Here is a 25,132-nt window from a genome sequence, read left to right as displayed (position 1 = left end):
GGAGTGGTATCAAATCTCATTCTTAGGGCCAAAAAGGAAACGAAACTCATATATAATAGATCTAAGCCATTAATGAACAAGTTTAAAGCTTTTTACCTCAAACAGGTTGGAAATGAAGTAGAGAATCAAGATCCACAAGCTCTTCCTTGATCCACAACCATGCACCAAACTCTATCTTCTTGAATATGAACCAAACACACCAAGAAGCACACAATGAGCTCAAAACACCACCATGGAGGCTAAGGGACAATTTCTAGGGTTTTGGGGACTTGGAGGCTAGCAAAGAGTCAAACCCTAAAGATTTAAAGTGCTTATATAGGGTACAACATCTTAAATTAGGGTTTTAACTTACACCTCGTACATACCGCATACTCATCATACGCACTGTGTATGAGGCCTCATACTCCCAATTCTTACTTTGCAGTATGCTAAGCGTACACCACATTATGCCTCGCATACCAACCTTTGCACCAGTACGCCCTACATACTCCCTAGGCACGCTTCGCGTACTAGGGTTTCCTATTAAACCCTAAAGTAATCCGAAGGCCATAACTTCCTCATTATAAATCCGATTCCGTCGATCCTTATATCCATGAGAGGTAACGATAAGCTCTATGCTTTAATCCACTCATACCTACCTTACAATTTCCCGAACAAACATCCAAATTCCATAAAAGCCTGAGCTGGCATATTACCAAAATACCCATTGGCTCTAAAACACAAACCGAAGACCCGGATCATCCAATTTACATCATCCACCTCCAAAAGTCCAAATCTCAATTCTTCAAGGGTCCTAAGTCTGCTAATACACAATCGTTAATGACCATCCCGAAATGGGAAACGATATGAAACAAGGCGTTATAGTAAATTACATGAATGGTTCCCGTGGTTTGGTGTAATTTACGCGCTTGATCCCTAACTTATTTTTTTTTAACTCGGATCGTCCCTATTGTTTGGTTTTGTTGCGCGCTTGGTCCCTATTAGGCTTAAAATGACGATATTGCCCTTCTTTATTTCTTTGTTGACATATATATATATATATATATATATATATATATATATATATATATATCATTAATCTAATAAAATAATTAATTTAATAATTTTTTATTTTATTATATAAGGTAAGTTAACAGGGAGCTACCCAAATCCCTTTCATTCTTTCTCATGTCTCTTCACCCAAAAGAGCCAGCAAGCTCCAAACCATTGCTCCTCTCCCATACTGTTGCTGGTCATATATAGTCATATACATATTTATGGCAAGAACTCTTAAATTCATTTCAATGAGTTTAGGATCTTCTGCAACTATGAAAATCAATCGATTTTGAGTCGATTATGATTTATAGAACATCGATTTGTAGGTCTGATCATAAATTTAAAGGTTTGATTTTTCAAATTTGTAAATCGACACTGGATCTTAATCTAGTTTCAAATATATTTGGAACAAAATCTCGGGTATCATTAATCGTTTGAATAATAACAAAAAAGAAGAATCTGTATGTGATTTGATTTTGTTTGCTTTACCATGTTCTTGACTGAAGAAACCGAACCATAGGCTTAAAATTGCATTATTTTCCCTTCATTTGAAATATGTGGATTTTCGTGATGATGGCGATGGCTGATTTTGGGTTTGCTCTTGCTTGATTATCAAAATCGAAACTTAATACTCAAAATCGAAAAGCAACTGATTTGGATTTGTTCTTGCTTGATTTCTTTGTGGAAATCACACCCATCACCCTAGCCAAGATCACCAACCACTGTCACCTCCACACCCCCATCATCATATCAGTCAACCACCTCTACACCACCGAAACCACCGTGAAACACTAACCACCAAAATCGATACCACATGCTCCAACCGAGTAAACCACATGATGAAATTATAAACACGATTTACCAACATGATTAGCTTGATTTCAAATCAAACCAGAACGTTTACATGTACAAATACATCAAAAACCTCACTACATAATTCCTATTCTACTCTCAATAAGATTCACACAGATATGAACAGATTACTATCAAATGAGGAAACCCTAATATGCTAAGAACTTCTAACGCGCGCACGAGAGAGAGAGAGAGTACCAAGATAATATCGATCTAAATTAACGTAAATAATAATCAATCCAACATTAAATATATCGGGTAACAATAACCTAGTAACTCGCGTACAAACTTGAATACATTTACATACTACACCCTCCAACTTCTGAACAAATGAACCCGCAAACTAAACTGAACAAACATATAATAAAAAGAATAAAAGATTAGTTTGAAAATTAATTTTTATTATTTCAACACCCCCGGTCAAACAAATCATTTGACCACTTACTTTACAAAGAAAGGATCAATCAAGCACATTTTTCCATACATGTTATTATGTTGAAAAGAACTAAGAGACTTAGTCAAAATATCAGCAATTTGATTAGCTGACCCAACTTTAACAAGACTAATGATACCATCTGTAATTTTTTCTCTAATAAAATGAACATCTATTTCAAACTGTTTGGTTTTATCATGAAAGACTGGATTTAAAGCCAACTTTATTGTAGAATCATTATCACAAAAAAGATTAATAGGAACAACTTCAGAAAACTCTAAATCATACAAAATTTTCAGAACCCAAATTATCTCACAAGTCAACGAACCAAGAGCCTTATATTCGGACTCGGTGGAAGACCTGGAAATGGTAGACTGTTTTTTACTTCTCCAAGATATTAGAGAATTACCAAAATAGACCAAATACCCACTCACAAATTTTCTAGAAAATAAGCACTTAGCCCAATCAACATCAGAAAAACCACACAAAACAAGATTATCAAATTTTAAAAAACAAACACCTTTCCCAGGACTAGACTTAAGATACCTTAACAACCTTAAAGAAAATTCAAATGAGACCTCCTAGGTTTGTGCATAAACCGACTTAAAATTTGAACAACATAAGAAATATCTGGTCTAGTTACATTCATTCAGTAATATTTTCAAGAAAAGTATCATTATTTAGATCATCACCGCGATTAACAACAAGATTAGTTTGAAGAGAAGTATTAACAGGTTTACATCCTAACATCCCAAAATCTTTCAACTATTCTATATAATATTTTCTTTAAGAAAGACAAAGACCATTTGGAACATCAATAACTTCTATTCCTAGAAAATATTTTAGTTTACCTAAGTCTTTAATCAAAGACCGTGACTTAAGAAAATCTTTGACTTTGGCTATTTCAATCTCATTATTACCTGTTAAAGTTATGTCATCCAAATAAACCAATAACATAACAAGAGAATCATCCTATATACTTTACAAACATAGAATAATCATTTATACTTTGAGCAAAACCAAAACCAAAACCAAAACCAAACAAAGCAGCACGTAACTTTTCATTCCACTTACGTGGAGTCTGCTTTAAACCATATAAAGACTTCAATACTTTACAAACCCTAGTGTTATTCTTACCGTGATAACCAGAAGGAAAAGTCATATAAACATCCCAAGAAAATACATTTTTCAGCCATAGATGAAAACTTATCATAATTATTAAGCTTAGTGGAAAAACACAAACAACCAAAGACACAAAGATTATCAAAACTTGGAGCTTTCTTGTAAATCAACTCATATGGAGTAAGACCTTGTAAAACAGATGAAAGAGTTCTATTTATTAGAAAAACAACTGTCAAAATAGCATCACCCTAATGTTTCAAAGGCAAACCAGATTGAAATAATAGAGCCCTAGTAACATTAAGAATGTGCCTGTGTTTTCTCTCCACAATGCCATTTTGTTGTGGTGTGTGAACACAAGAGGTTTGATGTAAAATCTCATTGTTTTCAGTAAATGTTTTCATACGAATATTTAAACATTCAGTCCCATTATCAGATCTTATGGATTTAATATTAGTTTTAAAATGATTTTTTAACATGTTCGAAAAAAATAACAAAGCACTGATTAAGGATGAGCATATTAACCGAAAAACCAAACCATAACCAAATTAACTGATATAACCCTCATTTTAACCGAACCATTACTAAAAGATATGGTTCGGTTTTTTTTTGATTAACCGAATACATATGGTTCGGTTATGGTTTTCATAAAAAACCGAACCATTATAAACCGAACCGAACCAGTAATATCAATAATGTTTTTAGAATAATATAATATTAAATATATAGTATGTAATTATATTGGGAATTTAAAATTTTAAGGGTAATTATTATTGGCGAATCTAGAATCGAAAATCATACGGTTCCCAATTTAAATGAAACCGAAAAAATGAAAGTGTAAAAAAATACTAATGGCGGGCCGGGTGGGTCGTATGAATAATTTTTTTTAAGCGTAACTTCAATAATTATATTAAATTTCTTACAATTATCTATGGCGATGTCTTATATCTTGAATATATTCATTGTATTATTATGGATACTTTCCAAAACATATTTTTTTCAATAACTATTGAACTAACCATGTTAATTGTAACTAAAAACAACATTGTTTTCAAAATAATCACTAACCATAACTAGCAAACATAACATTAATTTTATATCCACAACATTTTTGGTAGCAATATAACAATTTAATATGCTTATGTTTAATACTTATAACGTATAAACAAATTCATAGGATGAGTAATTAAGTAATATATTGTTTTATAATTACCTTCACTTGTGAAGGATGAGTTGGGACATCAGTTTTAAAGGCTAAATAATAAGAATATCAATTTAAAACTTTAGAACTAATGAACGTTGCAACAAACATTTGCTATGTCTAATACACTTTAGGCAATCTACAAACCAATTCATGACAATCTTCTTTAATACCTACTCCCAAAGTATGAGCTGTTGGGTTTTGAGCAATCTAACACTCCTAAGTGTACATGCAACCCTAAATACCTTGGATCTATGTTTTTTCTATTATACATGCAAATATCAACTTTCCAAGGTATTGTTCTATTCTAGCATACAAAACTTTGAATAACACAAGTTAGAATAACATACCTTTTGTTGGTGCTTGTCTTCATGAAGCTTGAGTGCCTAGTGCCCCAAGTGTGACACCTCAAATGGTTCACACAACACCATAAGCACTTGGAATAACTTAGAGAGAAATTAGAACACTTCAAGAATCGGCTTGCCCTCCATGCATATCTAGTGGCCGATTTCTCACATCAATAAGATGCTTATATAGTTGTTACAATTAGGGTAAACCCTAATTGTCATGGCTTTCCATTTCCTTGGATCCATGGGTTCAAATACACCATGGAACATCCATGGAGCATCCAATGGGTTTGAGCCCAACTTGATAATCCATGGAGCATTAGCCTACTATATAAGTATGGATGATTTACACAATCAACCCATATATTTAATTAGTATTCTTTTGATCACTTAATTAATTCTAGATTAATTCTTGATCAATACTAATTAAATAATCTCTATAAATATATTAGAACTTATAATATATTAACAAACCTTAAGTGTTATTTCTCTCATTTTAGTCTATCCAAGTGCATGATGCCATGCAACCCAAATGGACCATGCCGGGCCGGGTCAAGTCTTACCAATTATAGTTATGGACTTAGACATTAATCCAACATGAGCGACTGTGGAACGTTCGAATAATCTTATTAGACTGTGAATCATGAACATAGCAATTATGCTCATTAAAAACAACATTACACTTACTGTCTTTACACAATTTTTGAATAGACACAAGGTTAATTTTAAATTCAAGAACAACAAAGACATCAAACAATTTAAGAGAATTTGATAGTTGTAAATTTCCTACTTTATTAATTTGAGCAGAAGAGCCATTAGGATGACTAACTCTTGGATTTAGTTTAGAAACATCCACATGATCACGAAGAAGTGATTCAAAGGTTGTCATATGTTGATTAGCTCCTGAATCAACCACCCATTTTTGACAATCAGAATTAACAAAAGAATTACATGAAACACTTGCCATGTTGGCACTGACAGATCCTTCATCCAACCCTTGCTTGTCACTAATGAGTTTAAAAAACTTAGCATATTGTTCACTAGTGAGATAGTGACAATCAGAATTATTAGATTTATCCTTAGGATTAACAAATTTAGACTAAACACAGGAAGAATTTACGAAAATGTTTTTATTTTGATTATTAAACTCATATTTGGGTTTATAATCTTTGGGATAACCAATAATTTTGTAACATTTTTCAAATGTGTGACCTTTCAGGACACAATTCTTACGTTGAGGAATTTGATTTTTACCTTTAACTTTCTTTTGGTCAGAAAATTTAGAAACAAAAGCTGAAGACTGAGGTTTATTATTACCAAAAGAGTTAGAGTTAAAACCATGTTTTTGATTTGACTCTTCTCGAGAATCTAAATAAAAAACAATTTTGACTATATGAAGAGGTTTCTTTAATAAAATATGACTTATAACTTGGCTATATGAATCATCTAAACCACTTAAAAACTGCATTAGTTTCATTAGTTTTGCATGATTGTTAAAACTAGCAGCAACCTCACAAGTACAACTACCGAGGTTAGTAAGACCATCAAATTCTTTCCAATGCGATAGTAACACCCCGACTCCCAGGTATAAATTTTAAAGTTTTATATTCATTATTAAAGACACACTTGATGGGTTGGCTGCCCCAACTCGTTGTGTAGAAAAGGGATATGGCCGCGTGGTTTATAAAACCTACTCGACGAATTAGAGGACCCCAGCTCGACGAGTAGAGGTTGTGCATGAAAACCCTAATTTTTAGGTTTTGCACCCTATTTAAAGGATATTAAGTCCTTCCTTCCAGCCTCCTTACCACCTTTTCACATCCAAAAGCAAATCCTAATCGATCTAACCCTATTTTGAGTGTGTGTGAGACTAAAAGTGTGTATAAGGTGAATTTCTTGAAGAGGTTTGAAGAGTTAGGAGCTTGGAGTGATAAAGGGCTTGTAGATCTAGCATATACATCATTTTGGCATCCTTTTTAAGGTAAAAATCCATTACCTTGATCATTCTCTTAATAGATCTATTCATCCAAGAGTTTAGGGCCATTTCTAGCTTATATGTGATGCATTTTTGATTTTGAGCACGATTTTGAAGTTGTGACTTCAGATATGGACTCCTTTAGGCTCTCTTTGACATAAAGCCTCAAGCTTTATGAAGCTTTGGCCCTTCTCCTTACCCCAAACCTCTTCCTAAGGCTAGTTTGGGTGTTTTAGCTTCTTGAAGCCTTGCATGCACGTAAAGTTAGCAACTTTACGTGGTAACTGATGGGTTTTAGCCATAAGAACATCTTATGTGCTCATGCAAACCCTAATGCTTGGATCTAGTTTTCTCTATTGTACATGCCTTCATCCAAGACTTTAAACCCTAGATCTAGCATACAATAATGATATTAACATATGAATTAGGGTTTAGATCATACCTTGATTGTTATGTAGCAATAACAATCTCAAATCCTCCTTGTAATTGACTTCTGAAAGCTTAGAGTCACAAGTGTCACTTCTCTAATGGCTCCCAAACACCAAGAGCAAGAGGAAGAAGAAGGAGAATAGGAGAGGCACCCAAAAACATCTAAAACCCTAAGGAATCAGTTAGCCACGTTTTTGGTGCCTTAGGGGTCCTTAAATATGTGAGGCTATTAGGGTTATCTAACAAGGAAACCCTAATTTGACTGCTTAGGCCCTAAGCAGCCCATGAACACCCTCCTTAGAGGCCTTGGACGATTTCTAATGAGTTTCCCCATAGAATTCGTCCACTCCATCCTCTATGAAGTCCATTAGCCCAATATTCAACTATCACACAATTGATAGTTCCAGTCCCCTTTATTTAATTAATATCTTTTAGCCACAAAATTGATTCTTAATTAATTATTGATTAATATTAATTAAACAATATGATTTCTCCTTTAATATATTATTCTCATAATATAATTCATAAATCATAATTAATCCTCTCTCTCCATAATTCATCCTATCAAGTTGCTTTGGTGAAGGCAACCCAAAAGGACCATGCACTATCGGGTCAAGTACATACCAAAATAGTTATGGACTTAGACACTAATCCAACAGTCTCCCACTTGGATAAGTCTAATAACTATTCTGTGTATGACTTCAGATCCTGATCCACAATCGTAGCTTTCAAAAGCCGCTATCAACTCTGATCTTATCAGAAAGCGTGTCCTTTAGATAAGAGATCATATATTCCTCCATTCTAGATATCGTATAGACTAAGACATTGATTTAAATCATTCTCACTATCTATGTGTTGTTTCCCGATTTCCGATTTACGATGACTGACAACAGACCACAAGTGAACACATCAACTTAGTCCTGGCTTGGCCAAACGCTTAGGGTGTCGTCACTAAATCATCGAGGGGCCCATAGATATCGCTTGTATCCCACTTTGGGTAAAAGGAACGGATAAACTTCGACTCAATGCTCATTTGCACTCACTTACCAAATCACACACAACAATACGTTTTATAACACCAATTTACTGGTGCGTTTACATATTATCAATGTGTAACCGACTCTCAAGATACAACTTACACATCTCGGTTTCAAGAATATAAGATATTATCATCTCACCAATCACTCGTGATAAAATCCATGAAGTGATCTAAGTGAGCGTGGGTTTAATCTAATGCTCAAATCATATTCATAAGCACTCATGAACGTTGCAACAAACATTTGCTATGTCTAATACACTTTAGGCAATCTACAAACCAATTCATGACAATCTTCTTTAATACCTACTCCCAAAGTATGAGTTGTTGGGTTTTGAGCAATCTAACACTCCTAAGTGTACATGCAACCCTAAATACCTTGGATCTATGTTTTCTCTATTATACATGCAAATATCAACTTTCCAAGGTATTGTTCTATTCTAGCATACAAAACTTTGAATAACACAAGTTAGAATAACATACCTTTTGTTGGTGCTTGTCTTCATGAAGCTTGAGTGCCTAGTGCCCCAAGTGTGACACCTCAAATGGTTCACACAACACCATAAGCACTTGGAATAACTTAGAGAGAAATTAGAACACTTCAAGAATCGGCTTGCCCTCCATGCATATCTAGTGGCCGATTTCTCACATCAATAAGATGCTTATATAGTTGTTACAATTAGGGTAAACCCTCATTGTCATGGCTTTCCATTTCCTTGGATCCATGGGTTCAAATACACCATGGAGCATCCATGGAGCATCCAATGGGTTTGAGCCCAACTTGATAATCCATGGAGCATTAGCCTACTATATAAGTATGAATGATTTACACAATCAACCCATATATTTAATTAGTCTTCTTTTGATCACTTAATTAATTCTAGATTAATTCTTAATCAATACTAATTAAATAATCTCTATAAATATATTAGAACTTATAATATATTAACAAACCTTAAGTGTTATTTCTCTCATTTTAGTCTATCCAAGTGCATGATGCCATGTAACCCAAATGGACCATGCCGGGCCAGGTCAAGTCTTATCAATTATAGTTATGGACTTAGACATTAATCCAACATGAGCGACTGTGGAACGTTCGAATAATCTTATTATTCAGGAAGTCAAAACATGCAAAGTGAAACACAAGAATAATACTAATCTTATATGGCCCCAAACTTTTGAGTATAAATAAAACACCTTTTATTTAATCACCATATTGATTACTCATTATTTGTTGTTTCGTGTAATCAACTTCTTACTTGAATTATAACAACAATTGTCCCATGCTCTTAGCATGCATACTATGTTTACCTATGGTCCTTACTTTGTGAAATAGTATAATTGAATAACATTTTCAATCACACTGAAATTCCTAATCTATTAGTGTAAGAACACAAAATTCTCGCCACTACTAGAATATGTTAGATTATAACATTTTATGCAACGGTCATTTCGTAATGTCACGACACAAAAGTCACCAAGACTCAGCCAACGAAATTACAAAATGCTCTATTGGAGATTGTTACGAGACAATTCCATAGTCATGAAGTCTTATATTCAAAGTACATTCCTTTGAACATCCTTCTTGCATAAAAGTTTCTAATCTAGACATTGATTCTCTATATCCAACTCCCAATATGGAAATATTTCCATATTTTCCATATGACAATTCATTCTAAATAGAATGTTATTTATTCATAATAATGTCAATATGGTCCATCCATGACAATACTTTCAACTGTCCACAAGCGACCAATCCTTGGCGAACCTTAGATTGTCCTTGGCAATTGTTTAATTATTTTAGTCAAAACTGGTTCTATTTCCTTTTTTTCCATCTAAATGCCCTATGCATTTGGAAAAATTTAGAATGGTCAAATATTATAACATATGTAATCGATCTTATACCCGAAGCGTATGGGATACAATGGCGCAATGAAAAACATGATACTTTACCAGTTTCTTACTATAATATCGTCATAATATTTCTATTTGCCGTTTTCTCAAAATTCGAACTATGAAGAGGGATGCCGTAATCATAATCATATTTTGAGAATGCAAATAATAAATATACGCTTGACTAAATACAATTAAATTTCTCAATCTAAGCTTTTAGATTGGAAACGAAGTATAACATTCTCTCCCTTAATTATAACAAAAACAACTTTTCTACCCTTGCAACTTTGCAAAGTGAAACTTTTGTTTTTCTATAATTAATATTGTCAACTTGCAATACTTAAATAATAATCATGATCCCACTAACATGATGATTATATTTATTCCAGCATAACATTTATGCTCCTACTAGCTTTGACATGTATTTAGAAACCAGCTAAACTTCTAGAAAACAATACTTATTGACTTCTAAAGTTCATTGTTTCTAATACGATATGATTTGATAAGCCTTTATCTAAGCTTCTCAACCTAATACACCATCCCTTAGATATCTCACATGTATGTCTAAACCAATTCAGAACTTATTTTACTAAGTCCTAAATGTTCAGACTAATTGCCAAATCTCACAATTTGAACTATGAAAAGGGATGTCGTAATCATACTCGAATTTGAGAATGCAATTTACATAATCACTATCTCCTTAAAATCTATCTTAGTGAAAGCGTTTCCTCACAATCATTTTCATGAAGGAGAGAAAACCTTATGACACTTAGATTTTATGGTGTATGTGTTTCTATCCATGTGAATTTGCCATAACCATAATCGAAAGATAATGTTTGTGACAAATTCAAACTCTTATGGACAGAACTTGTTCATTCTTAATTTCTTTCCATCAAGGGTCCCACCATTGCTTCCAAGTTATCTAGCAGCTCACCTATTCCAGTCAATGTACATTCATTGAATAAGGTGCTTGCCTTATGCATTCTATTGAGAACTCGTAGAACTCATATGCATAGTTTACTAAATCGAAATGGCACAGAAACAAGATCATGTCAACATGATGGGTTACAAACCTCAAGTCGTGTTCTAGTGTTAAATAATAGGTTTACTCTTGATTAGTTCTCGAAAATTTTTCAAGATCATTTAGACTCCTACTGACCTCTTGACATATAAGATTCTCTTATCAAGAAACATTTCTTAATAAAGAAATATTCAAGAGTTAGTGCATATCCTCATCAAGACTAACAATACACACCAATTTCAAACTTGAAAGAGTAAGAAAAATATATTTTTTTTACTTCACATTTAATGACTGTGTGTCACTCAATTCACAATCTTGGAGTACGATTCTAAGACTTGATTTTGGAATGAAGTATGACTCATCCTTTTGATTTAACCATTTCAACAATTTCCGATTTCTCTTCTTAGCCATACTAGTGCACTAAGATGTCCTTAGATGATCAATTGTGATATGGTTCTTAATCATTAAGACAATCATAAAATCCGATACAAAAGTACTCACCCTTCTTCTTAGATTGGAGAAACTTTTATCTTTCTGCCTAATTGATTCTTCTTATTCGTTCTGCCATTCATTGAAACTTGTTCAATGATTCAGAATTCCACTTAATCTTGTAAGCATAACCACATTTACTAGACTTTTAGTAAATTATGACGAATAGTCTTATTGTTATTTGTGGTGGACTTGACTAGTGAACAACATTTTGTTCTATTCTTTTAGTCCTTCACTTGACTCACATACTTGTGTGATCAAGGAATTAGTCTTAATTTCCTAAGTACTAAGATTTCCATACATCACATGATTCAAATCATATGATTCCAAGTTTCTGTCCAATTGAAACTTGGGCAATGGAATCTTTCCTTAATTAGAAAATTTTGAAACTACCCTAAACAACATAACAAAGAATCACATCCATTTATAGAAATACACAAATATCAATATATCACAACAATTTCATTGCAAGGATATATATAAATAAGACAAATCAAAAAATTTATTTTACTTATAAAAGCAGCGGAAAACATGTCGTTACAATGCAAAATCAACTGAAAAACTATGTAATCAAATATTCGTAATAGTTCTATCATAACTTTCTAAGCTCAAAATCTGATCTTCGAAACCATGCGATTGTGATCCATTTCTTCATGATCAGATTCATCTTGCTCTTCCATCAAGCTTCCTTTCTTTTCTCTGATCCTGAAAAACATTCAAATGTAATCTTATCACATTATGAATAGGAACTTAATGGAGTTAGATAGTGGATTTTACCTGAAGTTGAGTCAAACGTCTTGACTCTCCCATCTCTTAGATCTCTCAGGTAGATAGGGTAGCTTCATCTCCAATGCCCCTTCTCTTGGAAATAAAAGCAAATTGACTATTTTGGAAAATGTGTCATCCCCATCTTCTCGGCCAGAAACGACCGATTTTGTTTATGCTTTATAAAAATCAGAGTACATCTTTTAATAAAAATGTTGCGGAATTTGTTCCCGGTAAAACATGATAAATACGTTATCAAAACATTTCCGAAGAAAACTATTTTTATTCATTTTAAAACATTTGGGATGTCATCATCAATACAGAAACATAAGCATAAACAGAACTTACATTCATTATCACTAGTGATTTATATCTCCTTAATCTCTCAGTGTAAATCAACACCTGTGATATAAATAAACTGAGTAGGTCAGGTTGGGAAACCTGGTAAGTACATAGGGTTTTCAACCCACAATAATATAATTATTATGTTTTATCATCAAACAGTTAAGCCAATTACTCATCCTCATTATCTTCTTTACTCTTAAGGATCTACCATAAGAATCAGCTATTTCTCGTTCATTCATTCCTAAGGATTATCCTAAGGAATATGTACGAAGTCCATCGTTGTTAATGACACAGCTGTCAAGCATAGCTGCTAGTTCTATCACTTAGGCGCAACTGCCATAATTGTGACATTCTCTATGAGGCGTAGCTGCCATAATTGTGGGTCAGGTGGTGATTCCGAACTCAGACAGCGCTTCGCTTCTTAAAAATAATTTCCTTCGACGAAACCTAGTATTATTACCACTAGAGTTTAGTCTATTATTCGCCGAGACTAATTAATAGTCTAGCTATTATTACTATTATATAAGCATTAAACAATATTTATATATCCCATAATAATAGCCAAAAGTACTTATTATAAGTTCTTAATAACATTACTATAATTAAATAAAAGCTATATTAAAAATAGCGCAGGCGTAGCTCACTTACAGCGGGTTTTATAGAAAACCGGGATTTGGTTAGAGCAACGTTCCCAAGCCGAAAATCTCTTCTTCTTGGATCCGTCGAGCACTTCGGGGCTTCCGCCTCGTGCTAGGGAGGTTCCCTAGGCTTTTCGGGGGGTTTCGGGGCTAGAGAGAGGTTCTAGAGAGAGAGAGAGTAAAGAGAAGAAAGAATGGGAAAGGTGTGAAGAAAATGAGGGTGGGAGAGGTTCTATTTTATACGGTGAAATATGCTGAATTTGGTGCCACATGTCACCATCTAGTGGCAAGACTTGGGAGAAAGCAATGACCAAGATTGTGCCACGTCACCCATTTTCGCACATCACACTTCCGACTTCTAAAATCCGTAACTTTCACATTCGAGCTCTGTTTTTTTACGTTATTTATATCCACACATAGGTAAAAATAAGATCTACAACTTTCATTTTGACTCCGTCGGCTAATTCTCGACCGATCTTAAATTTAACAGTACGAGGAGATTATACTGTTAAATGTTTGCGTAAAATACATAACTTCTACATACGGACTCTGTTTTCGTCTGTCTTTTTACCGTTGAGTTCCTATTAATGAGATATTCAATTCTCATTTAGGTCGCGTAGGCCAAAAACCGCTCGATCTAAAATTCGAGTTTCGGGCTGTACACTGCTAGACCAAATCTTAGAAAATTCATAACTTTCTCATACGAAGTCAAATTTGGGCGTTCTTTTTTTGTATGTTCTCGGTTTAACGCATACTACAACTTTTGTTTAGATCACTAAGACTAAAAAGTAATTTATCAAAAATTCACTATTTACGTCTCCCGGTGACGTGCCGGTTTTGCTGTAAAACTTCGATGGGCCATAACTTCTTCGTTATAACTTGGATTTCGGCGTTCTTTATATGTACGAAACCCTTGAGACATATTCTAATACTTGGTTAAGATTAATCCTTCTTAAAAATATTCCATTAAAAACTCATTTTTGACGCTCATTATCTCTAAATTGACTAGCTCGGATCTGCAGGCGTTACAATTTTCTCCCCCTTAGGATGGTTACGTCCCGGAATCATGAACGAAACAGGGCAATATAATGAATCCATACGTTATTTATTCATCTTAGGTAATAATCATAACTTCCTTGTTTCTTCGAATGAGTATCTAACTCTTGGACTCCTTGACTGCAGACGGTGCTCGATCTTGCCCTTGCTCCCTATCTCACGCTAAACTCCAAATTATGACCTTCAAGTCACAATCTCGATCCTCACTGGATACGAACTTAAGATAAGTTCCTTTATTACTACAATGGAACGATGTGTCATATTCTAATGACCTATCATCGTATGTTGCAATGCTTAGACTCAGGTCTATTAGAGTCTTCCAGAACAAACTATACTTTCCTTCATGTTCTAATCTCATCTTAAAAGGTAGCATTTCTAGCTACAAGCAACTATCGCGATACCTCTACCGATCGCTTCGATTATCTTTTATTTCAATCTTCCGGCTTAAGTCAGATGTTACATCAAACTTGGTTCTCTGAACCACGTAACATACTCATCGTAGTCAGACTCAATTCGATATGAACACTAGGGTCGGAATAACAATCATCTTCTTAGTCATTACCGAAATGATGGTAACGACATATTTGAATAAAACGGTATCAATTACTAGCTTCTTGGTAACCTTGTGACTTTTCCTGATCCAAGCGTGAGTCATGTGCTTCCGATAGTATAGACCTCTACTACCATTCACACATACTCATACTCGTCCCAAGTATTGTCTTGCAGTTTATCCAAGTCACCATGCAAGAAAATCACACAATCATTCAACACATCACATAACAAAACGAAGGTTTTATATTATTTCTTGAAACGATTACATAGGTGTTCAAGTTCACCCTAGACTATGCCTCTAATAGGCTACCCTTACGATACTATGGCTACTTCATGACTCGATCTTCGGATATCAATTCTCACTTCTGATTCATTGCATTGTCAGTTGCTTCGTCAATGCTGTTTTTTGGCCTTGGAGGTGCATTTGCTGTTGCTGCTTCATTTTTCTTCGGGCAGTCCCTAAGTAAATGCCCCTCTTTGCTATATCCGTAGCACACCCTCATATTGAATGCGCACTTGCTGGCGTAATGCCCTGTCTTTCCACATTTGTAGCAAGTAACTTCTTCGTCGCATCCCTCATAGTGCTTCAGCGGTACATTTGGTGTTGTAGCCCTTATCGGACAATCTCTCTTGAAGTGTCCCTTTCCACTACACTTAAGGCAAACTTCCTCCTTGGTTGAGCAATTAGGGGCATAGTGACCAGTATTCCCGCATTTGAAGCAGGTCACTTCCTTATGGCATCCCCCAATGTTACAATCACCTATTCGATGTGCCGGTTAACCACACACGCTCTACTAACGTCTTTGCAAGGGTACAAAGTGTAATTTCATGGGATTGCATCAAATTCACTTTTGACTAAAGTAACTAAGATTGGGAATTTTGTAAAAAATTTAGTCACTTTATACTTCATTATACTTTTAATGGAAAGGGTTTGCCCTATCCTACCCGTTCGGCTAACGACCCTCCACCATTCAAGGAAGCGGTGGGTGAGAGTGGACACCCATTAAACGGCCATTTTATAGGACATAACCTTATACCCCCTCATAGTCTGGCTTCGTGAATGAGGCCTACTAATGGTAAGACTAGCAGTTTAAGTTATACATATATAATATTATACGTTTAATGTTATATATAGTATAAGGGTGTATTTTACACTTTTAAAATACTATGTGGTCTAATTTAATAAATTACACTTTTAATTTAATTAAATATAAACCATATCACTATGGATTTATTAACTTTCCTTTAATTATACACTTTATTAATTTAATAAAACCATAAGGGTGCAATTTGAACTTTTTCAAAAATTAGGGTTTTAGAATTTAACATTTTAAAATTAAACTTTTAATTAATATTTGAATTCCAAAACTTGTGTGCAAGTCTTGAAACATTTCAAAACATTAGGGTTTAGAATTTAAATGTTTCAAAATTAAACTTTTTAAAAAAAAGAATTTTAATTCCAAAACTTGATGGCAAGTTTTGAAACCTTTCAAAACTATCAAATCAAAATACAAATAAGGCAATTAAACAATTAATTGGTGATTGTCTAATTATGACCTAATTCAATTTCATGCAAGATAATGATCAAATAATTCAAATAATTTAACATTTATCAAATAAGGTAACAATTGTCTAATTAGATGACCAAAATCTTTTATTTTGACAAAGATAATAAAAAGGAATCAATAAAATTCGTATTTTATTGATTTGAAACAATTATGGCAATTACCCTAAGTCAAAATAGGCAAAAAAAAATCCGAAAATCGGTCTGTCTGACAGCCAGACTCGTTGAGTCACCAGATGGACTCGCCGAGTTCATCCTACTCGACTAGTCCACATTGGGACTCGACGAGTTTGTCAGGCAGATGGCTAAAAACACGACTTTGCAATCAAGAATGAAACACTAAGCATCAATACAATAGAAACCAGTCAATGCTCTAATACCACTGATGGTTTTTAGCCATAAGAACATCCTATGTGCTCATGCAAACCCTAATGCTTGGATCTAGGTTTCTCTATTGTACTTGAATTCATCCAAGACTTTAAACCCTAGATATAGCATACAATAATGATATTAATGTATGAATTAGGATTTAGATCATACCTTGGTTGTTATGTAGCAATAACAATCTCAAATCCTCCTTGTAATTGACTTCTGAAAGCTTAGAGTCACAAGTGTCACTCCTCTAATGGCTCACAAACACCAAGAGCAAGAGGATGAAGAAGGAGAAGAGGAGAGGCACCCAAAAACGTCTAGAAACCCTAAGGAATCAGTTAGACACGTTTTTGGTGCCTTAGGGGTCCTTAAATATGTGAGGCTATTAGGGTTATCTAACAAGGAAACCCTAATTTGACTGCTTAGGCCCTAAGCAGCCCATGGACTCCCTCCTTAAAGGCCTTGGACGATTTCTAATGGGTTTCCCCATAGAATTCGTCCACTCCATCCTCTATGGAGTCCATTAGCCCCATATTCAACTATCACACAATTGACAGTTCTAGTCCCCTTTATTTAATTAATATCTTTTAGCCACAAAATTAATTCTTAATTAATTATTGACTAATATTAATTAAACAATATGATTTCTCCTTTAATAGATTATTCTCATAATATAATTAGTAAATAATAATTAATCCTCCCTCTCCATAATTTATCCTATCAAGTTGCTTTGGTGAAGGCAACCCAAAAGGACCATGCATTATCGGGTCAAGTATATACCAAAATAGTTATGGACTTAGACACTAATCCAACAGTAACTACATCCTAGGAGTTTAGATCTACCGTTTGGAGCCTTGGTTTCACTTAGAAATGTCTAAATGAGAAAAGGGTTGAAGGAACTCGACGAGTTGCATAGTCAACTTGACGAGTTGGATGAGGGTTTCCTGCTTTTCTGGATTCTGCATGAACTCGGCGAGTTAGCGAGATGACTCGACTAGTTGGTTAGGGTTTTCCCGATATTCTGGATACTGCATGGACTCGACGAGTTACATGGTAACTCGGCGAGTTGACTAGGGTTTTCGCGACTTTCTGAGTTCTGAAGGAACTCGATGAGTTGGAAGCTGCACTCGACGAGTTGGGTCAACATGGACTGTTGACCTTGACCTTTGACTTTGACTTTGACCAAGGGTTGACCAATTTGACCTCTGAGGGTATTTTGGTAATTTGGGAATTTATGGAAGTGGATCATTGTTGGTTTTAGGTGTTGGTGTTTGGAGCCGTGTTTTAGGAGTTTGATATTTCAGTTCTGATCAACATTGTGAGGTGGGTTGTCCTCACTATACTAACAGGATCGACGGCACCAATGCCGACCCTTCTTTTTTGGATTGTTATCCTGGTTATTGCATGATGGTATGTTAAGTGACCTGTTAGGTCGGTATCCTGGTATATAGGGTGATGCTATGTTTAGTGACATGTTAGGTCGATATCCTGTTTATAGGATGATGCTATGATTAGTGATCTAATAGATCGGTCTGACTGTTTGTATATGATAGCATTATTATCTATGTGTTGATTGTGTCTTGGGGGTGGGTTGAGGCAAACCTGCTTTGTGTTGTAGGCCAACATACCCAGGGCGGCCTGGATAGACTGCAGGCCCAATGGGGCATATCAATCAGGCCGAAGGCCCGGGGAACGGGCTAGACATGCTGAAGACCCGGTGAGGCGGACTAGACATGCTAAAGGTTCTGAGAGTGGGCCAGACAGACTAAAGTCCTGGTGAGGGTGGTCCATTCATACTGTAGAATCTATATGCATGTTGTTTATTATGATATGGTTATGGTTTGTATGGCGTTGGTATTTTGGGGGAACTTACTAAGCTTCGGGCTTATAATTTTGGATTTTGTTTAAGGTACTGCGGATGATCGCGGGAAGGCGAAGGCGTGATCGTGCACCTCTGCGCATTTTTATGATTTGATTTCTGGGATACTCTGATGTGGAACTGTTTTGAAAACATTTTGTAATAAATAATGGTTTTTGAATGCTTGAAAAAAGTTTTAAATTTTCATGAATTTTATGGATGTTACAAGTACTCAAGTTTATTAAAGTACTTAGATAAAGATAGGTTGCCTTGAGTAAGAGAACTAATTTTATGATGAACATTAAAGATAATAGATCCATCAGTTTTATGGTATGATTCAAACAAATCTTTACATATATCCTGGGCATTCTCAAAACATGCATGATTTTCATATATATTTTCTGAGATAGACCCAAGAATCCAGGAACAGGTAATAGCATTAGCATGCTCCCACTTAGAGTCTTTAACTGGATCATTAGTAGGTTTTGGAATAGTTCCATCTGTGAAACGAAGTTTGGAGCGAGCTTTTAAAGCTCTAATCATGGAATTACGCCAAACCCGAAGATTTTCAGTTCCTATTAGTTTGAAATTAATAACACTAGTTATAGTGTTGTCAGAGGGATGAGCATACAAAGGATCATCAAGATCAATGGGGTCCTTCCTAGAATTACTACCATCAGGCTCTACAGGACCAATCATTATTTACACGAATAGAGAACTAACCAAAAAACACACAAGCAACAGGAGGATTGCGAACAATCTAAGATAACTCCACATTTGTTGGGAGCCCAAGGTTAGTCAACAATCTCTAAAAAACAATTTCTAAGAATAGAGCAAGAAGATAACACAAAACAAGTAATATAGATGCAGAGAGGAAAGATCTCACAGTAATGAACGAAAACGCTTTATATCACGACTCAGTTAGGGCTTTTAGCCGCAATGACCAAGGAAAGAACAGTAGCTAAAGGCTCCTTTCCCTTTAACAGATAACAGTCTTAATCTGTTCCCTTACAGAGTTAAATCGGAAATAGATGAAGTTAATTCGAGATTATTTATTCCTTCAACTTCGCAGGAACAAGATGTTCTTGAAGAAGAGATTTATGCCCTTTTCAATGAACCAGTTTACAGTTTACAACAGATCTGCAAAAGAAACCACACAACTCGAAGTGCTATTGAACAGAAAACAAATCAAATCGACAACAGAAGCCAAAACATGAAATGATCATGACAGAGAAAACTCTAGATCGTAGAGCTGCGTACAATCTATAGTTTTCTCGCACAAAAAAAAAACTATTGTTACAAAGAAACAAAACAACAAGGGAAATAGGAACGTCACCTTGTTAATAGAAAGATCCAAACAACGAACGAACGAGAATCGATCAGAGAAATCAAGTCAACTGAGCAACCTTGTGCTCTGATAACATGACAAAATTATAAACACGCTTTCCCAACATGATCAACTTGATTTCAAACCAAACCAGAACATTTACATGTACAAATACATCAAAAAACTCACTACATAATTCCTATTCTACTCTCAATAAGATTCATACAGATATAAACAAATTAAAATCTAAGGAGGAAACCCTAAAAGGTGAAACCCTAATTTGCCAAGAACTTCTAATAAGAGAGAGAGAGAGAGAGAGTACCAAGATAATATCCATCTGAATTAACATAAATAATAATCAAGCCAACATTAAATACATCGGGTAACAATGACCCGGTAACCCGGGTACAAACCCGAATACATTTACACAATACACCCTCTAACTTCTGAACAAATGAACCTACGAACTAAACTGAACAAACATATAATAAAAAGAATAAAAGATTAGTTTGAAAATTACCTTTTATTATTTCAACACCACCACCTGCCATCATATGTTTTAGTTGTTGAAGTCACCATCGAAGCCAACCTTCAAACACCGTGAATTACATTAGAACACCCATTGCCAAACACCACCTCCACAGAAAACTCGATCCACCTTATTCCAGCTACCTGTTTCAGTGGAACACCAGGAAAACTTCACCTAAAACTACCACAACCTCCACAAAAACACCCACATGTTTCCTATCACATAGCCGATCGTCGAACCCCCCTTATTCCAACCATCGTTGATCTCAATTTGGAAGCATCGTCGATCTGGATTTGGAACGAGGATGAGATATGTGAGATTGTAAAACAAGAAGTAGAAGAAAAGGGGTAAAGATGAAAGTTGTCGGGTGGGCTGATGACGTCTAGGTGTTGGGTTTTATTTATTTAATAATATAAATAAATAATAAATAATAAAATTAAGTAAAAAGAAAATTTTAATGAGGTCAAATAGTCTTTTTAGGTCAAATAGGGACCAAGCGGGAAACAAAAACAAACAATAGGGACGGTCCGAGTTAAAAAAATAAGTTAGGGGCCAAACGTGTAAATTATCCCAAACCATAGGGACCATTCATGTAATTTACTCTATTAATATTTGAGAAAATTACAAAAATAGACAATTTCCTTAGTAACTTACAAAAATAGCCAAAAAAACTCGACTTTACAAAAATAACCATTAAAATCGTAGATAGATTAAGCCCATCTGCGATTTCGCCCATAGATCTGCAAATGTACAAGTCGGTAAAGCACTAAAGCACATTTTGAGTTGTACGTCCGCATATGTTTTTTTTTAGTTTTTGATTTTTTCGGGTATAAATACCCTCACACCTCATTAAAATCGCAGATGAACTTAGTTCATCTACGATTTTGCACAATTTTATTTATTTGTTTATTTATTTATTTTTTTACTACAAAATTGATATATTTTGACTATGAAACAACCATATTATATATAAAGTATTTGCAAAAAAATTATCACTTTAGTTGTTATTTCTTTTTAAATTTTGTTTAAAACCTCTCTAATAAAATGAATGAGTACTTGGTTTGCGTTGTAAATGGTGGAAGGGGGAAAGTTATGGAAACAAATCTTAAATATGTGATAATTTTTTAAAGAAATAACAACTAAAATGATAATTTTTTGCAAAACATTATATATAATATGATTGTTTCGTAGTCAAACTCTATCGATTTCGTAGTCAAAATAAAATAAATAAAACTGCGCAAAATCGCAGATGAATTTCAGAGGAAATCGTAGAAGAACTAAATTCATTTGCGATTTTAGTGAGGTATGAGGTTATTTATACAGGAAAAAATAAAAAATAAAAACGAAAAAAAATCCATCTGAGAACGTACAATTCATAATGTGTGTTCGTACTTTACCGACTTGTATATTCGCAGATCAATGAGCGAAATCGTACGTGGGCTTAATCCATCTGCGATTTTGATGGTTATTTTTGTAATGTTAGGATTTTTTGGCTATTTTCTGCAAAGTAATTAAGGAAAGTAGCTATTTTTGTAATTTTCTTTTAATTTTTTTTAGTTTATAACTTATTTTTTAGCTTGTTAAATATATCAACTTAAAAAAAATTAAAAAAATTAGCTAACCAAACACAGCCTAAATATACGAACTTTTATCAAACTATTGAACATAATACAAGAAAAAAATAATGTTAAGTTAATCATTGTACTTTACGAGACACGAGAAAACTATAGTGATAAAAAGACGTGTGAGGAAAAGAGATGAAACAAAATACTTGTGAAAGTCTCATATAGGAATTCCTGAGTAGAACGTGATATATCACTTTGCAAATAAACGTATTACTTTGGTTTTAATTTTGTAGTTTCTTTTATGAAAAGATAGCATATATATCGTTATGATGAGTGTGGTCCTCTTAGAGTATATCGTGCTACTTACTTAAATGCAAAAAACAAAATACTCTCTATTGTTAAAATTCATAAATTTTCCACTTTTGGTTGTTCTAAAAACAATGATTTTAACTAAATTCTGATGTAATTTTATTAATTTATCCATTGAAAAATCATTAAAAAATAATGTTGATAGATATTGTGAATTAACTTTTTAAAATTTTATATTATTAATTGGCATTAGGATATTTTATTAATGATTCAAGTATATCGACTAACAATGTCCCAAAACAAAAGTAATGTTAGTGATAATTTCGATTGACTTTCTACCTTATGACAAGTTCTTAAAGTTAGATGTGTAGGGAGTGTTTGACACTGAGTTTTTTTAGAATTTATAACTTTTGGTTTTTGATAAAACATTTAATTTACACAAAAAACTTTGTTTAATAGTACGAGTTTTTAGCTTTAATTTAAATAAAACGCCTCATATTTAAAAGTAGTTCATGTACCGTTTAAGAAAAAACTATTGAACTTTTAGAATCAATTACCATAATTGCCCTTATATATATATATATATATATATATATATATATATATATATATATATATATATATATATATATATATATATATATATATATATATATATATATATATATAGATAAGATCAATTTAGAAAATAAAAAAGGTTGAAAATGAGAGACTCATTCTCAAGCCACTCATTTATTTTTGCCGTAAAAACATTCATCGTACCTACAAAAATAGGAAAGGAATCACATGTGTTTTCCAAAAAAATATGTTTTTTAAACTATGCTAATCATTACCTTAATATATATAAAAACATTGTATTTCTTATTTTTTTAATTTTTAAGAAGTTATTTTTATCGAAAAATGATTTTAAATATATCAAAATTCATAATTTTTTATTCTTTATAAATAGACATCCATATTGATATAGTTTTAAGATAAAATAAAATTTTCATTTTTTTTATAGTTTCAGCTGTCGTTATTCATAAGTGAATAAAAGTGCATCAGATTTTTACTACAATACATTCGTTATTTACTTATGAATAAAAAATATGATTAATTTTTTTCACAGTTTAAGTATATTCATATATGAATATAACATATAATAAACATAGTATATTCATATTTAAATATTAGATGATGCATTCACTTGTGAATATTACATAGTATATTCATTTGTGAATATTAGATGGTATATTCATATGTAAATATTTCATAGTATTTCATGGTATATCACATGTGAATATTACATAGTATATTCACTTGTGAATATTAGATGATATATTCACTTATGAAGAATAGTTGCTATATTCATATGTGAATATTACACAGTATATTCACATATGAATATTACAAGGTGTTTTCACAAATATATCTAATTTTTATATGTTATTCACATATGAATAACATACAGACTTACATATTTGTTTTATGTTTTAATAATCATAAATTGTTTCAGGTGAAAAAACATATTCATATGTGAATATAATGTGGTAATTTACTTTATGCATTTCATCAAACAGTTGGAAGTGCATACAAGTTAATTTTTTTTTAATTAGTTAAAAACATGATATTTTGACTATTTAAACCTTACAAAATAGTAGATTGGTAGATAACTATATGAAAATAAAAGAAAAAACGATTTGATCTTTTTATAACCTTAATTTTGAAGTTTTATTTGATGATCGATGTTCAATGGATGATATGAAGTGGATTTTTTGGTGATTATCGATGATGTTGATCTAATGATGTTGGGAGTATAATTAATCGTAGATGTTGAAGATATGCTTGTATTCAAGCAAAATTGAATGTTGGATTAATAGAACCAAAAACGAATTTTTGTTGTCACTGTTGAATGGTGTTGATAAATGTGTTATTGATGAATATCGATGATTGATTAACACTGGATGACATTGATGAGGGTTTAATTGAAAAAATCTAGATGATTGTTGAAGGTTAGAGGGGAAATTTGGATGACGAACGATCGATTATGAATGATTTTGAACTGTTACGTATTTGAGATTGAAGGTTATTATCATATTTACAAGTTTTCCACTATGTCTTTTATGTTAAATGGTTGGCTGAGAATTATTCCTTCATTCTCAACATTTTTTTCTCAATTGAACCCTCATATATATATATATATATATATATATATATATATATATATATATATGTATATATATATATATATATATATATATATATATATATATATATATATATATATATATAGTGATGTAAAACTTGCCGAGTTGACCGATTACTTGGCCGAGTACTCCCTACTCGGCCCCTTACCTAGGCAAATTATAGAATCCGAGTACTCCTCAATCGAACCCTTACTAAAGTGAGCAGTGTTGTAAAATTCGGTCAACTCGGTAATTAA

At 33.3% G+C, this 25,132-nt stretch overlaps 1 protein-coding gene across 1 annotated transcript; it reads right to left on the bottom strand.

The window, feature by feature from the left end:
* Positions 1 to 2,186: 2,186 nt before the first annotated feature.
* Positions 2,187 to 5,954, bottom strand: LOC111881823 (uncharacterized). Its single transcript, XM_023878213.1, has 6 exons — positions 5,675 to 5,954; positions 4,653 to 4,693; positions 3,329 to 3,401; positions 3,172 to 3,240; positions 2,333 to 2,597; positions 2,187 to 2,235 (listed from the first exon to the last, which is right to left on the bottom strand). Exons 1-6 carry the CDS (start codon positions 5,952 to 5,954, stop codon positions 2,187 to 2,189), a joined length of 777 nt encoding a protein of 258 aa, XP_023733981.1.
* Positions 5,955 to 25,132: the final 19,178 nt, after the last annotated feature.

This window comes from Lactuca sativa, chromosome 5 (assembly GCF_002870075.4).
Source record: "Lactuca sativa cultivar Salinas chromosome 5, Lsat_Salinas_v11, whole genome shotgun sequence".
NCBI lineage: Eukaryota > Viridiplantae > Streptophyta > Magnoliopsida > Asterales > Asteraceae > Lactuca > Lactuca sativa.
The sequence above is the reverse complement of the archived record's forward strand: the minus strand, read 5'-3'. Positions and strand labels throughout refer to the sequence as shown.

Bases quoted from the DNA above. Each gene is read 5' to 3' on its own strand.
- LOC111881823 (XM_023878213.1), bottom strand. From the start codon at position 5,954: ATGGCAAGTGTTTCATGTAATTCTTTTGTTAATTCTGATTGTCAAAAA. The intron at 3,402-4,652 runs GTAATTATAAAA...GGTTTAAAGCAG, and splicing joins CTCATCCTTCACAAGTGAAG to ACTCCACGTAAGTGGAATGA. The intron at 2,236-2,332 runs GTAAGTGGTCAA...ATGTTTGTTCAG, and splicing joins ATTGATCCTTTCTTTGTAAA to TTTAGTTTGCGGGTTCATTT.